The sequence below is a fragment of the Myxine glutinosa genome, chromosome 11 (genome assembly GCF_964187855.1).
Source record: "Myxine glutinosa chromosome 11, kmMyxGlut1.1, whole genome shotgun sequence".
NCBI classification, from domain to species: Eukaryota; Metazoa; Chordata; class Myxini; order Myxiniformes; family Myxinidae; genus Myxine; species Myxine glutinosa.
Genome location: NC_136271.1, coordinates 56,462,618 through 56,478,935, shown reverse-complemented (window position 1 = coordinate 56,478,935; position 16,318 = coordinate 56,462,618). Strand labels below are relative to the sequence as shown.

General features: G+C 44.5%; 1 protein-coding gene across 2 annotated transcripts in view; it reads right to left on the bottom strand.

Moving 5' to 3' along the window:
* Positions 1-4,603: 4,603 nt before the first annotated feature.
* The window catches only part of DYRK2 (dual specificity tyrosine phosphorylation regulated kinase 2), a 62,982-nt gene continuing 51,267 nt past the window's right edge, over positions 4,604-16,318 (bottom strand). For both annotated transcript variants that reach the window (XM_068130708.2, XM_068130709.2), the window contains exons 3-4: positions 7,312-7,720; positions 4,604-7,172 (exon numbers count right to left, since the gene is read on the bottom strand). In XM_068130708.2, coding sequence (XP_067986809.1) covers positions 6,871-7,172; positions 7,312-7,720 — 711 coding nt within the window. In that variant the 3' untranslated portion in view covers positions 4,604-6,870. The remainder of the gene's footprint in view (positions 7,173-7,311; positions 7,721-16,318) is intronic.

Genomic DNA, 16,318 nt, shown 5'->3' with positions numbered 1-16,318 from the left:
ACGAATGTGTTCTTTTCAGTAATTCTCCCCTCGTCTCGTTTCTGAAGTCTGGTGTGTGGGATCCCAATTTAGTTGCTTTATTTGATTACCGTCGCGTTTCATTGTTTTGGGTTCCGTGAAATAAACGTGTTTATTTTTGTACATTTGAAATCTTGGTTGTCGAGTACATTAATTTCCCCACAGCTGCCTTCGGTTGACCAAGGTAAGTGCTTTTGCCGCAGCCTTCCATTTTCCTTCTTCCTCCCGCACGACCATAGTAAATCCATGTTTGGTTATCCCCTCAAATAAATCCGTTCAGGCCTATCTGGTGTTATGTCTCTGGTGTAATGTCTCTGGTGTTAACCGGAGTCACACGACAATACTTACCCTGCGCAGTCAACTTGTTGCGAGCCAACTCTTCTGTTTTGGAACATTTTTTTTCTTTGATCCAATATGGCTGCCAGACCACGTGAGCGATGACATCATAAATTTATATTCTCTAATATAATTGTTGCATAGATCACGCTCAATACATTTCAAACTTATCAGATTAAGCGTTTTTCCTGTCGAATTATGACGTCATAATTATGGCACCAACGACGTCATCGTTAACAACACCTATTCCCCATATGGAGTTCTTTACAATGAGCCATGTTTCAATTTTTTCCTTGCAGTAGTTTCAGAGATATAGAGGTGCAACTTTTTTCAATTTTTTCCAAGATGGTGTCTGTACCACGTGACCTATGACGTTATAATTATAATTTTTAAAAATCTACAGGAGCCACACATATTCTAATAATTTAGTGTCCATCAGACTAACAGTTGCAGAGGAATTTTTGTTTTACTCATACTGATCAGATCAAGCGTTGTACTTGTCGAATTATGACGTCATAATTAAAGCACCGATGACATCACCATCAACATATCTTATTCCCCATGGCGAGTACTGACAATGAGCCATGTTTAATTTTTTTCCATTGAGCGGTTTGGGAGATATAGAGGTGTAACATTTTTCCAAGATGGCGTCCGTACCACCAGACCTATGACGTCATAATTATGAACAAAAAAATTATACAGGCGGAGGCGCTTCTGTGGTAAAAATTTTTGTCAATCGGACCATCGGTTGCCGAGAAAATGAATTTCTAAAATGCAGACATGGCACACGCACGGCACACATACGCAACCGAATGCCTTACCCTGATTTTCGCTTCGCAAGTGCAGGGTAACAAGAAATTTGGCACAGATAACATAATTAACTTACATGAGTGTTGGATAATTAAAAAGACAATATTTAGACACAGTACCAGATGATTCATCACAACCCACAAATCCTACCTGAACCTGTGGCAGCAAGAAGCAGATTATCACAATTCGTCGGATCTTGCATTGCCTTTTTGTTTGACTTTCCCCTTTCACCACTGCAAGGGAGCTACGAAGGGGGTTTTCAATAAATTGTATGAGAAAGATATTCACAATATTCTGAGATATGCGAACAATGAACAACACACGTTTTTAAATGTTACCGAGCACTGTGTGTGCATGTGTATGTATATATATATATATATATATATATATTAATACCGAGAGTACGCCACGGATGGAAACGAGCGTTAATGAAGGCGTTATCCAATTGATGGCGGTTGATACGCGAGCCTAGAAGAAGAATACCGACTTACCTGGACGGCCTTGATGATGTCTTCACCCTTCGAAAAGAAACTCAAACCGAGGCGGATTTTATGTACAAAAATAAACACGGCTTTATTGCCGGACCCCGAGAACAAGAACACGACGATAAAGCTAAAGTCCCTTGTGAGCGCTCCTACACACAGACTTGCACACGGATGAGGGAATATCCAGTGCATTCAGAAAGTATTCAGACCCCTTCACTTTTTTCACATTTTGTTATGTTGCAGCCTTATGCTGAAATCGTTTAAATTCATTTTTCCCCTCATCAATCTGCACTCAATACCCCATAATGACAAAGAGAAAACAGGATTTTAGAAAGTTTTGCAAATTTATTTAAAAGAAAAAACTGAAATATCACATTGACATAAGTATTCAGACCCTTTGCTATGACACTTGAAATTTATCTCAGGTGCCTCCCATTTCTCTTGATCATCTTTGAGATGTTTCTACACCTTGATTGGAGACCACCTGTGGTAAATTCAATTGATTGGACATGATTTGGAAAGGCACACACCTGTCTATATAAGGTCTCACAGCTGACAATGCATATCAGAGCAAAAACCAAGCCATGAGGTCGAAGGAACTGCCTGCAGAGCTCAAAGACAGGATTGTGTCGAGGCACAGATCTGGGGAAGCCTACAAAAAATTTCTGCTGCATTGAAGGTTCCCAAGAGCACAGTGGCCTCCATAATTCTTAAAGGAAGAAGTTTGGAACAACCAGGACTCTTCCTAGAGCTGGCCGCCCGGCCAAACTGAGCAATAGGGGGAGAAGGGCCTTGGTAAGAGAGGTGACCAAGAACCCGATGGTCACTCTGGCTGAGCTCCAGAGATCCTGTGTGGAGATGGGAGAAACTTCCAGGACAACCATCACTGCAACACTCCACCGATCTGGGCTTCATGGAAGTGTGTGGCAGACGACACTTGTTGCTAACAAGGCCAAATCTGATTACAGTATGTCCCAAAAATTATTTGCAGGTAGCAGTATGGCAGCAGGACCAGATGTGGTTACAGTATATCCCAATTTTTTCAAGTGTACAATGCGTTCCAGAAGAAAGTGTCACTTTGTCGAAATAACAGCATTTTAAATTGCCCACTGATGGTGGGCCGAAGTTGGTATTTACTGTATCATGGAGTATAATTGTACTCCACATGTACATGTCGGAATAGCAAAGGGAAAAAAATGGCCGCCCATTCAAATGTGTATAAATGAATGTAGTTTTATTAATTGGTATCTACACCTACACGTTGTTGGACTTCTTTTTTGGGGGGGGGTGGGGAGGTGAAGTTTGGGTTATTGTGAATTTATTCATATAACTTTTTGAGTGCCCCAATTGTAAGCAATTTTCTTTATCAGTAAGAGGATTAAGAAAGAAAACTCCTGTTTTAGCCCTTCACAGCACTATGCCATCGAGTTGTTATTTTATAAGTGTAATCATCAAGCTTTCAAATGAAACAAACAGAGACAAACAGAGAGAAACAGAGAGAAACAGAACTGGAGAATTGCTCGATTTGATCATTGTGGGATTCTTTTTTCCCTTTGGCATCTCTGGATGAAACGAAGCACCGTTAAAAGGCAAATACAATTAGGCGAATGTCTCGGTAATTTATGTGAAGGCATGTACGTGTCTTGTCTGCAATTAGATGAAAAGCACAATTAGTGACATCATGTTTACTTAACAGCTCACCAAGGGCCCACGACTACATCTGTGATGTCACACGGATATGACGTCACAAGTGTTTCTAAGCTCGGTCGGGATAATTGGTAACGAGCATTTTCACAACAATTTACGAACAGGGTTACAAAAACGATTGTTTACAGGGTTACAACGAACAGGGTTACAAAAACGATTTTTACAGGGTTACAACGAACAGGGTTACAAAAACGATTTTTTACAGGGTTACAACGAACAGGGTTACAAAAACGATTTTTTACAGGGTTACAACGAACAGGGTTACAAAAACGATTTTTTACAGGGTTACAACGAACAGGGTTACAAAAACGATTTTTTACAGGGTTACAACGAACAGGGTTACAAAAACGATTTTTTACAGGGTTACAACGAACAGGGTTACAAAAACGATTTTTTACAGGGTTACAACGAACAGGGTTACAAAAACGATTTTTTACAGGGTTACAACGAACAGGGTTACAAAAACGATTTTTTACAGGGTTACAACGAACAGGGTTACAAAAACGATTTTTACAGGGTTACAACGAACAGGGTTACAAAAACGATTTTTTACAGGGTTACAACGAACAGGGTTACAAAAACGATTTTTTACAGGGTTACAACGAACAGGGTTACAAAAACGATTTTTTACAGGGTTACAACGAACAGGGTTACAAAAACGATTTTTTACAGGGTTACAACGAACAGGGTTACAAAAACGATTTTTTACAGGGTTACAACGAACAGGGTTACAAAAAAAAAAAATTAAAAACGATTTACAAAAAAAAACCGATTTCTTATTTTGTGTTTTATGTGTCGGTTTGACTTTTTGTGTGTTTAATGTTCGCTCTTTCACGAGCCTCGATCCTGTATACAAAAAACAATGCGATTTAAATAAATTCTTGCTGGGAGTAAATTCTTTGGTGGTAACTGATGTTAAACAGTTCGTTTTGTTAAGTCGTCAAAGAATATGAAGCAAGAAGTTCTCGTATGATCAGATCTGGTAATTCTCAGTATTTGGAATGTGACATTTATTTGTCAGAAATAATTTAAGAACTCTTTGGAATTATTTTAAAAGTATTCCTGTGATGGAATTGTAGGTTTGTCACCAAAGCCCAGGCTTTTGGAGGGTTGGTTTATTTTGGAGGAAGGAGGCCGGGAGGGGGAGGGGGGTGGGGAGGAGGAAAAGGGTGGGGTCGGATATTCTGGGTGGAGGGAATTGTTCATTGTGTGAATGTTTTTTTACAAAGAGGCATTAGCAGACAGTATCGGTTCAATATTCCAGGTATTTCACTTTATTCTGCTCAGAGAACATAATCACACTTTACATTGCCAGAAGCTATAGCAGAGGGCACGTGTACATAACAGGGCCTAGGAAAATCAGGCCAAGCTAAACACCTGGAGTTTCCCACCGGTGTCGAGAGGAAAAGTACATCGTCTTGCTTTCACCATCGTCATCTCAACTTGTCGATCTCTACGCAAAAGTGGCAGATGAGGATGCTTTTCTTTTAGCACTTTTGCAATTCAGGATGCACTATTTCCAGGAAGGAGACAAAAGTGATTGCGGCTATGTACAAAATGACGTCCGACACTGAGGCATCTGGCTCGGTACACGTAATACATTTCCACCATGTCTCATGGACATTCTCATCTTCAAAAGCACTGCATTAGGGTCAAAGTGAAGTATCTCTATTGTCAAAACACGGTCACCATTCAAAGCAACAAACGGCCAATTTTTGAAATTGATCATGAACCATCACAACACAGTGCTAGAAAAAAGAAGAAATAAACAACTTGCATAAACACATGCGCCGTCGTAATGCTCATATACGGATTTGCTTCAAACATTCGCCGAGCACCCGCTCGTGTGATCAGAGAGAAGCCCATGAGGCCTAGTTGAGATGACTTGTAAAAATGTTAAAAATTCAAGTGTGCCATATTATGGCAGAACACATTTGATCGAGCGCACAGCGTTGATCACACAAAGGAGAGAGAGAGAGAGAGAGAGAACAGAGGGAAGAGAGGAAGACAGAATCTGTACCAGCTAGAGACCACGACCTCGGGATAGAGTTTTGGTTACGTCGGGCAGAAGGGGGATAAATAAAAACGAGGTGACAACAAACGACGGGACAATAATGGAACGAAACGTCGATGATAAACCGAGACGGTGAGAAAAGCAAAAGAGAATATCATGGGTAGACAAGGAGACGGTGCCAGCAACGAGCACCACGCAAATGCACCGAGTTAGGATGTTTGTGATTCATATGCACCAAGAGGGCACGTGTACACTTGTACGATGTACATCAGCACTCAGTAACAGACATGTACACGTGCCTGGGAGGAATAGGCCTACAGAACGGCAGAGGAACTTCTTTTTTTTTTGCACCGTATGCCTCGCACTATATAGCACCTGCTCAGAGCTCAAGCTCTGCTTCAAGGAATGCTTTGGAGCATGCTGGCATAAACAAGATGGCGGCCATGTAGTAACGTGGCATGGCAGCACGATTAAGCATATCATATATATATATATTGCATCGTGAAAGTGCAGGTGTTCTTTATCTTTCAGCATGTGCAAAATAATGGCTTGGTTTGAACATGTCTACCATTCCAAAAGAGTCACATATGGGTGTCGAGATTCTCCTTGGCATACAAATCGTGCAAAACGCGAAAGTGTGGGTCGTGGTTGGGTGTAGTTGGGTGTAGGTGGAAAATGTGTGGCTGAGAAGGAAGAGGGTTAAAAAGGAGGCAAGTTATGAAAGGGATTACGCTTTGAAATTCCAATGAAGGACTTTTATCTGACAAAATGAAACTACGCTCGGCCATGAGTATACCACTATTCCCATAATGGTAATCCAGGTGTGTGAAGATTTTAACAAACGATCTCTGGGGATGCAAAGCTTGCTGCGCTGCATTACCGAGGCTTTCGATTTTGGTGGAGAAGCTTGATGTTCACACACACACAAACAAACACACACAGAAACACACACATACACACCAAAGCAATTTAGTAGGTGTTGCTTCAGGTGCACAATACATCATCAGATACAAATAGATTTGACCCTCCTAAGTGCTGGTCACTCAATATTGTGCAGCAGCTTTCACAAGCAATATAGCAAAATGGCTTTTCGTTTTGCAAGCGCTGGAGTAATTGCCGTCGTTTGATGACAAGTGTAAGCTAAGGTGGTTGGTACATCTCGACAGTAGGCCAGAAGTCCTTGCGTGTTGGCACATCGCAGGATCATTGATGTGCCCAGTACCGCCAATCCCATGAAGGTTGTGAGGTAGAAGAGCAGGCCACCCCTGCGCTCAGACAATGCCGACAGAGCCGGAGGATCTTTCTCGAAGCCATTGGCATCTTGAGTGTTGGTTCGTCGCTTTGAGTCCTTGAATCTCAAAAACAAAAGCGTGGCATTTCTAGTCTACCAGCTAAAGCATGGCGCTTCTCGAGCTTCCTCTTGCACAAAAGGAGGCCTTGCAGCCATTTTGCCTTTCTCATGAGATGGTCACCTGAAACCCGTGGAGGAATCAATGAGGCTTAAGTGATAAGTTTAGGAACTGTCGTCCGCTGGAAAAGTGCATTGTCTTCTGGATGGATAATGTTCATGCGAGGCTTGCAGGGCGAGACCGTCTCCGGAAACAGCTTTGTCACCATTTCTGTTTGGATGTATGAACTGATCGGCAGGTACTTCACCGTTACGGTCTTTTCAGGTGGTGCGGGGTTGATGACGCGCCGGCGTAACCAGGGGTGCCGCAGTGCTTGGCTCGGTGTGAGTCGCAGGGCCGGGTCCAGTTCCAGACATTTTTGTAGGAAATCGATGAAGAGTTTATCGTTGCAGCCTATAGTCAGGAAGTACAAGATGAGGGCAGAGAAAAAGACAGGAAAGAGTGAGATTGTTCCAAAGTTCATAAAACGTAGCAAAAAGCATCGTATTATATCGTAGCCTAACAGTTGTTAAAAGACTTTGGTAGTTATTACCTTTAAGCGCCGATGTCCATTCGCGGCTGCCTGGTGGACCTCTCACTTTTCCACGAGGTGATCGGCCAGAGTTTAACACCACAGATCCGTCGGAGTGTGTTGCCATGGTACAATAGCGTGGGTAGCCGCGCGAGCTGAAATGCTGATGTGCACGGGCGCACCTCTCGAGCAGTGCGGGTGGCGGTGATCCCACGAGCTCCATGATGCATGCGAGTTGATCGGCCTCGCCTTCACCGGGGAACAGCGGTGACCCAGTGAACAGCTCGGCGAGGATGCACCCGAGAGACCACATGTCGATAGGGAGACCATAGCGTGCACCCAAAATCACCTCTGGGGCCCGGTAGAAGCGTGACTGGATGTACGTGTAAACGCGTTGGTGTTCATAGCAACTGGAGCCAAAGTCGATCACCTGTCGGAACAATGATAGCATCCAACTTAATCGAGTCACGAAAATAATATATATATATATATATATGTGTGTGTGTGTGTGTATTTTTTTAAAGAAAGAAGGCGTTTCCAACCAGAAAATAAAAGACCTAGATATACTCCGCAAATTTGAGCAAATAAGCAAGAGCAGAGCAGGTCTCAGGTGACGTTTCACCTGCTTCACAGCAGGCTTCCCCAGGCCAATAGATTGGCGGTACGTAGATGAGGGAGAGAGAGAGAGAGAGAAATGGAAATGTTTTGAGAGGTGAGTGAGAGAGGGAATTCAGCGAAAGAGATGAAAGGGTGAACGACTGAGGCTTAAACAGATGTGACTCATATGGATGGGAGCTACAGATATGAATTTGATGTCAAAACACAAAATAATTGCAAGACATCGACATGAAAATGGAACCCACAGGATTAATATTACCTTACAGGTAACTCCGCAACAGATAGAGGAGACTAATTCAATAGTGTTCCGTTGCCTTTGGAGGTTATTCTCTTGGAGCATAAATATTTGCCTAATACACTAACAATAAGTTAGGGTTATTGTGAGTGTTTATTTATTTATAGGGGTTAGGGTATTGAAATCAAGAATGCTGTGTTTTTTCACACTCATTAATAACCATAGAATTAGGACCAACAACTTTTTTCAACATAATTAATACACAAAATCAACCACACCGAAGAACCTGCCAATATCCCTAACTTATTGTGAGTAGTGTATATTAAGGCTCATGGTAGAGAAAATTGGGCCTTGGTGCTTTCGCATTGTGACACAAGGGGTTCAAGATGACAATACCTCAGGTCTCTCGATCATTCTTGTGATATTGTTTTATATTTCTATTTTTGTTGTTATATTCCTGTTTATATTCACCATGTTATTTTCATTTCAAACTATATCCTCGTATAGTTTGGATTAAATTTTATTTTAATTTTATTAATATAATTTTAGATTATATATAATTTTATTTTCTGTTTTTAGAGTTATGTTTTTGAGATTTTAAAGAGTTAATATTCATCAAGTGTTAAAAGCATGTTCAAGGTGTGCCAACAAGGCAAACACCATGTCGGCGTTTTTATGAAAGTCAGAGACCATTATGACTTTGAGAGAAAGGAGTCATTGGGATTTTGGGGGAAGTCAAGGGTCAAGGATCTTGACACCTCTTGATGTATTTAGGTGGATCTTTTAAAGTTGAGTGTCCACGATGACAATTTTTAGAAACATCGAGGAACTTGAAGATAAAATACGATCTGAGTACACCAAGATCGACGTTGGTATCCTACTATCAATTTGCAATTGGTCACTGGCTAATTGACACCAATACTAATTTTTTATTATGGACCCTAGACACCAAAAAGCAACATACTGTATATCGAACAAAGTTTCAAATTGAGCACCTCGTCACCAGTACAGCATTTGAATTGCATCAGAGGTGGCAATAAATGTGAATAGTGGCTCCCAGCTTGCCAACTCTATGACAGAAGACGCCATTTGCATTTTTTCCACCTCCATCCCTACCCCGTTTAGAACCTTGTGCGGGCACGGGCAACTTGTTGGTATCTATCAATGTTCAATCGCATCCTTTGTGAATCAGCTTCAGAAGCATATTCATGTTTTTGGTAAACAGTTTGAGCATTTGTTTTAATTTGCTGTTTGAAGGTGACATAATAAAACATAAACAGAAAATCACTGTAGTGCCGGACTTATGCCACACAACTGTGTGTGTTTGTGTGTGTGTGTGTGTGTGTGTGTGTGTATGTGTGTGTGTGTGTGTGTGTGTGTGTGTGTGTGTGTGTGTGTGTGTGTGTGTGTGTGTGTACATATATATATTGTCACGCGGACCCTTCATTTAATACCAGGGTTCGCGGATGGACCAGAACGGGTTTACTTGAGGCGACGACCAAACACGGATTTTACTTATGTAGTGCGGGAAGAGGAAGGGAAGTGGAAAGCTGCGGCAAAAGCGCTTACCTGGAGCGCGCCGACCGCGGCTTTGATCCTGCAGGGAATTAATGAACCAAACAACCACGAGATTTAATGTACAAAAATAGAGATTTATTTACGGACCCGATACAATGAAACGCGATGGCAATCAAATAAACTTCCTAATTTGGGATCCCACACACCGCACTTCAAATACGCCACACAGGAATGGATTACGAAAGGAAATGTCTCGTCGTGTAATGTTCTGTGGTGCGTCCTTATCTGTCTGTGGTCTGTCGTCCCCACTTGCCTCCAAGCTCCGTTTCACCGCGAAGGCCCGAGCCAACGCCCACCCCAGGCTCCTCATCGACCGCCCACGAGGTCCGTGCACCACTCTAAGCTCCAAAGCACCGAGCACCACTCTGAGCACCATGCAGATGGCGAGCCAACGACCACCAGGGACCTCCCAAGACCAAGCAGGGAAGCGCAGAGAGCACAAGACAGCCAGGGAGGGACGTGCGCAACAGGCAGCGACGAACCCAAAAGCTAGAACTCGAGCAAGAGTTGGACGTGCAAGAGGGCCAGAGGGATGTGCTGTGCAAGAAAGAACTCGATGTGCAAGACTGTAAGAGAGAATGGCGTTCGGCGTGCCCTGATCTAACCTGGGTGGTGACGTCAGCCTTGGCGCGCCACCAACCAGCGCCCTCCACCGAACCTTCCAGCTTCGCGCCTCCCACACTCGTTGGCTGGAGGTTCGCGCCTATTGCGCTGACCAATCACAGGCCTGTAGCGTGGTGATAGCTCGTGTCACTCCACGTTCCTAGGCCTGCCGGAGGTGTAGCTGGCTGCGGCCCATGCGGCGGTGCCCCGAACTGGCCTCTTGCCTGTTCTCTTCCGAAGTCCTTGTCAGGGAAGGGAATTATTTAATGTTGTACTAAGGGCCTGTCTAAGTGTTTATGTTGGTATGCATTGCCATAAGTGACAAAGGTTTGATTACCAGGTGTGACACACAGGGGTTTATTCTTACCCCTACACTATCTAACACCCGAACATCCTGGTATGTTCACAAGCAGATATCTTAACCCGACAAACCGGACTAAAACACAGAACTTATTACAGGTAGATTCCCTATCGTGACAGTCGAATACCGACCTATACAGATCTACCTGGCTCTAGATATTGCTCTACCCTACCGTCATAACAATATCTATATATATACTGTATATATATATATATATATATACATATATATATATACATACATATATATATATGTATATCTAATATACAGTCACATGAAAAAATAAGGACACCCCATGTAAAGTTTTGACTTTTTCAACATATTTCAACATACAGCTATTTGATCTTTATTTCAACAATATTGATAGATAAAGGTGATATAATACAACAAATATATAATACAACAAATGTAACGGATTTGAGAATTGTGGTTGTTTTGTTGAGTAAATATCACCCTCCGTAGTGTAAAGAAAGGTCAAAGGTCGTCCGTAGTTAGGCCATCGCAACACGTAGCCAATCATAAGTTCCCTCGATAGTTATGTCCTTATTTTATGTATAGTCAGGTTCACTATGTCAATAAATTATATTTCGTTCAAAATCATGGTAGATTAGCAAACCTATACATTTTTGGAAAGGTTATAGCATAAGGAAACTAAAAATCAATGTTTACATTTGGAGAGATACCTGTATGGCGGCCATTTTGGATTTTCAAAATGGCCACTGTAAAATACATATTTTGTTCTATTTCTGCCTCTAATTACCCTAAAAACTTTTTAAAATATACTAAACCTATATTTTCAGGGACAAGGAATCCAATGGAAGTATCAAATTAGTGCTATGGGGAATGGTAAGACACGAATCAAAGGTTTTGAATTGCAAAATACTGTCTTTATATTCGCGATAAGTTGCATAATCAAATACATGTTATCATTTTGTACAGGCAGTTAATAACATCAAAATGTGTCACGATAATTCATATCACCAAACATACACAGGCAGCCAGCAAAATCATATATACACATGCAGTCAGTATAACTTCACATCTACACAGGCAGTCAATGGCATTAAAACATACACGATTACAGAATATGCCATTTCGAGTTCGTCATCACTGTCCTGTGTGTCGTATCCGACAATATAGTCCACATCATTTTCACAGTCCATTCCACACAAGCAAAGGTCGGTCAAATTGATTGGCAAATCGAATTGGTCGAATGGTCGATCGAATCGAATTCGATGAATCGAATCGAATCGAATCGAATCGATCGAATTGGTCGAATGGTCGATCGAAGCGATTGGTCGATTGGTCGAATGGTCGAATTGGTCGAATGGAATTGGTCGATTGGTCGAATTGGTCGAATTGGTCGAATCGAATTGGTCGGAATTGGCAAATGTAAACATTGATTTTCAGATTTTCCATGTAATAACGTTTCCAAAAATGTATAGGTTTGCTAATCTACCATGATTTTGAACGAAAAACCATAGTGAACCTGACTAGTAGTTGAAGGCTCTGTTTTCCACTAGTTCATTACGTTGCACCGAATTAAATAAGATAGATCCCTCCGACATGGTATCTTCAAAGTGCCAGGTTTATCCACTTTGCTGCATTTTTACTCCTTTAGCCACTTTGCTGCATTTTGACTCCTTTAGCCACTTTGCTGCATTTTGACTCCTTTAGCCACTTTGCTGCATTTTGCCTCCTTTAGCCACTTTGCTGCATTTTGACTCCCTTAGCCACTTTGCTGCATTTGACTCCATTACGCACGAGGTAACCTCGGAGAAGAAAGGCGTGCCTCCACCTCGTCATAGAGGGGAGGAGTGAGTCAGCCCCGCTCAACCAACCAAGAACAAAGGGTTGGGCTTGGAGAGGGCGTGGAGAGAAACATCGAGGAGCTTCGCGAAGGTTCAAGGGAGGGGCATATATAACCCGCGGTGGCACGGCCCCAAAAAGAGAAAAGAGACGGAGAGAGATCAAGGGAGATCGGAGAGAGAGAGCTGCGGGATCGGAGAAAGGACCAAAGTGATTTGGAGAGCGCACGATGCAGCGGTGCACAGGAGGAGCTTTGGCCGCGCAGCTTCGGAGCCGCGGCGGTTTTGCACGATCGCTGCTCGGGTTTTGACGGCAGCTGTTCGCTTCCAGCCCGACCGTGCCCCGGTCCCCGCTGAACCTTCCTCTCCCTCCAAGCCATCCACCTCCTACCATTCGTTCCTGCTTTTATCCCCCGTGTAAGTCTGGCCGTTTGTCTGTCTTTCATGTTGTCTTGGGGTATTAAGTAAGACTGTTTATAGATAAGTTAATAATTGCACTGTGTCTTCTGATTCTTCCATTTCCTTGTATATTACTTTGATTGCTTTTCTTCCTTTAGTTGTATGTAAATAATAATAAATCCTGTTATTCCATACTTTGTCTTCTACTTCTTCATGTTTCTTCAGTCGCTTTAGAGGTTTCCACATTGAGTGTACGTGGTGCGATTTGGCCGACGCACATAAATCGGGTCTAGTCTTGGTAAATGGCTCACGCCGCGGTTCGCTTCGCTCGGCGTTATCCATCCATTACGCTGCGGCCGTGAGCGGGGAGTATTTCCTTGCGTACTGGGAAGCGCTGGTATTTAGGTCATAGGACGGTTGGGCCTACTACCCTACCCAGCGCCGACCGGGCGTGGCGTCATACCCCCGGGACCACGTCGGTCAGTAACAAACGAGGGGATTAATCCCCCCTTGGTAAGTGGGAAAGGCCGACGTCGGAGTCCGTAACATTTGGTGTCGAGTGGGATTCGGACCTGAAGCGCGAATAGCGCGCTCAAATTTCGAGCGGCCAAAATTTAATTTAATTTTAACATCCTAAATTTAAAAATCGTGCCATGGATGGTCAAGGTGACGGGATGCCGGTGGGGGAATTAGAAGAGGGGTTAGAGGTAACCCAGGACCAGAGGGAAGAAATGGAGGAGGAGAGAAATGGTGAGGTGGTTGAGGGCACGGGGTTGTAGAGGCACAAAATGGCACCTCGCACATGGTTGCGGTAGCCGAGCCCGCGCTACCAGCGGGCATTGACATGCAGGGCCTCATGGCGCAAGTACAGGCAATCATCCAAATGGGGAATGTAGGATTGGAAAACCAACTTGTGGGTATGAGGGCTGATAGTGAGAGATTGGGAGGCCAAATTGGGGCAATGAGGGACGAAGCGAGGGGTACTAGTGAGCAATTAAGAGACGGGTTAAACAATATGGACAATAAATTTGAGGGGTTAGACAATAATTTTAAGGGGTTGAACAATAAATTTGAGGGGTTACACAATAATTTTAAGGGGTTGGACAATAAATTTGATGGGTTAGACAACGGGATAAGAGGGGTGAAGAATGGGTTAACGGGGCTAGAAGACAAGATGGAAGGCAAATTGAGGGAGATAGGGGAGCAATCCGCCCGGGAAATTAAACAGATGGGGAACCAGATAGAGGAGGTGAAAATCGGGTTAGAAACTAAATTGGATGCTCAAAGTAATGAATTGGAACGGATGAGGGCGACATCTACCAGAGAGATGGGAGAAATGGGGGAGGAGGTAAGACGAGGTGTGAGCGAGGTCTCGGGGGTACGCGAGGAGGTAAAGCGAGGTGAGAAGCGTATGGAGAAAGAGGTGAGAAATGGGACGGCAAAGTTACAAGGGGGCATAGAAGATCTAACGAGGGAAGTGCAGCAGCTGACGGTGGGACAAAAGGAACTAGTGGAGCAGGTGGAAAAGAACACTGCGATAATCGGGGGGTTAAAGGCGACACAGAAGGAGATAAAGAACGAACTAATAGCGACAAAGAGGGAATGTCGGATGGTACGTGAGGGGTTGACAAAGCGTTTGGACGAGGTGACAGAGGCAATGGAGACGAAGGACCGGGAGGTGAGGACGCATATAGAAACGGTCAAGGTGGCCTTAGAGGACGAAATTGAGGAGACGCACCGGGAAATAAAAGAGGTGAAGCAAAAGTTAGAGGAAGTGGAAGAGGGGGTGAGTGAAATTAAGAAGAGACGGAGGGAAACTAAGAAAGAGATAAAGGAGGAAGTGATGGAATATGTACAAGGTCAGTGCTCAAATCGTGATGGTGTGCTTGCTAACCAAATAAAGAGTTTGCAGGTGGCGGAGGAGGTGCGGAGACGAGGTGCCAAGGTGAGTGGCGATATACTCGGAAATGTATATGGCGTGAGGGGAGATTCAGTCGGCTTGGGGGTTGGTTTGGACCCGGGTGTTCGTGAGAGGCCGCTGGTGAAGTGTGCGACAGGTACAGAGTGTGAAGGAGGAGGTGTGCGAGGAGGTCCGACTATGGGGTGTGTGAGGAAAAAGTGCGTGCCGAGGAGTGAGTGTGCTGTCGAGAGTGAGTTGGTCGTAGCGCATGTGCGGGGGGGCACATGGAAGCGCGTAGTGGGGAGTGTTACAGGGGATGTAACGGGAGAATGCACACCTGTGGTGAGTGTTACGCAGGGTGTGACGGGAGAGTGTGTGCAAGAGGATGCGCGAGAAAGGTGTGTAACAGAGGAGTGCATGATAACAGAGTGCGCTGTCGAGAGTAAGGGTGAATGCGCGACTGAGTCTGGTGGTGAAATTAGTGAGAGTGACACGGAGCGTGAGCTGGTTGTAGCAGGTGAGAGAGGATGCACACCTGGAATGGAAGGATGTACACCTGGAATGAAAGGATGCACACCTGGAATAGTCGAGCGCGTGTGGGAATGCACGCTGGAGTTAGTTGTAAAGCATGTGATTGGGTGTGCAAGTGAGTGCACACCCGTGGTTGTCACCGGGGATGTGACCGAGGAGGGGGCGTGAAGAGGTGTGTTGGTGAGGTGTGCGAACGGCGAGTGTGTGCTAAGGTGTGTGGTGGTCAGGTGTGTGATGAAGTCTATGAGTGAACCTGGAGGGTGTGTCAGAGAAGGTGCAATGACAAAGAGCATGGAGACAGCTGGATGTGTGAGCAAGGAACGGGCTGCGGGGTGTAAGCATGCAAGTGGAGCATCGACGTTAAACTGGATAGCGGTTAGATCGACTTATAGCCGAAGCGAGCCCTCGGTTTGTGCCGGGCTTTGTGTGCAGCGGGAACCAGCGGGGATCGTAACCGCGGCGGGTTCAAAGGAACCGCCGTGCGGGATCCACGCCGGGCCTCGCTCCGAATGGTCGCGTCCGTGCTCCGCTCAGCGGAGCGGGCGGCCCGGTAGGAAGGGTCGGCACGGCGACCCCTTGTGGTTGAGGCATTCCGGCAGGGCGAGATCGGGTCATCAGGCGGGAGACCGAAAGGCTCCGCGCCGAGGTGGACCTTGGGATCTCGGCCTGAGCGAACCCCCTTCCCTGCACCGAATGCCCGACGGATCCAACCGCCGGCAACGAACCACCCGCATTCATGGCTCGACTTGGCAAAGCCAGGTTCTGAGCATGAATTGGTGCACCAAGAGGCTCAAGTGAGTAGACGTGTGATGATGATAGTGTTTTGGACCCAAAATTGAAAAGCAAAATTTGATGATTGGCAGATTGATGATTGTTAGAATGATTGGCAGATGATTGGCAAATTTTTGATTGGCTGAAATTGGATGGGCCAAATTGGTAGTGGAAGATGCCCGATGTGGTGGGATGGCAACTCTGCCATCTCTCACAACGGGGGC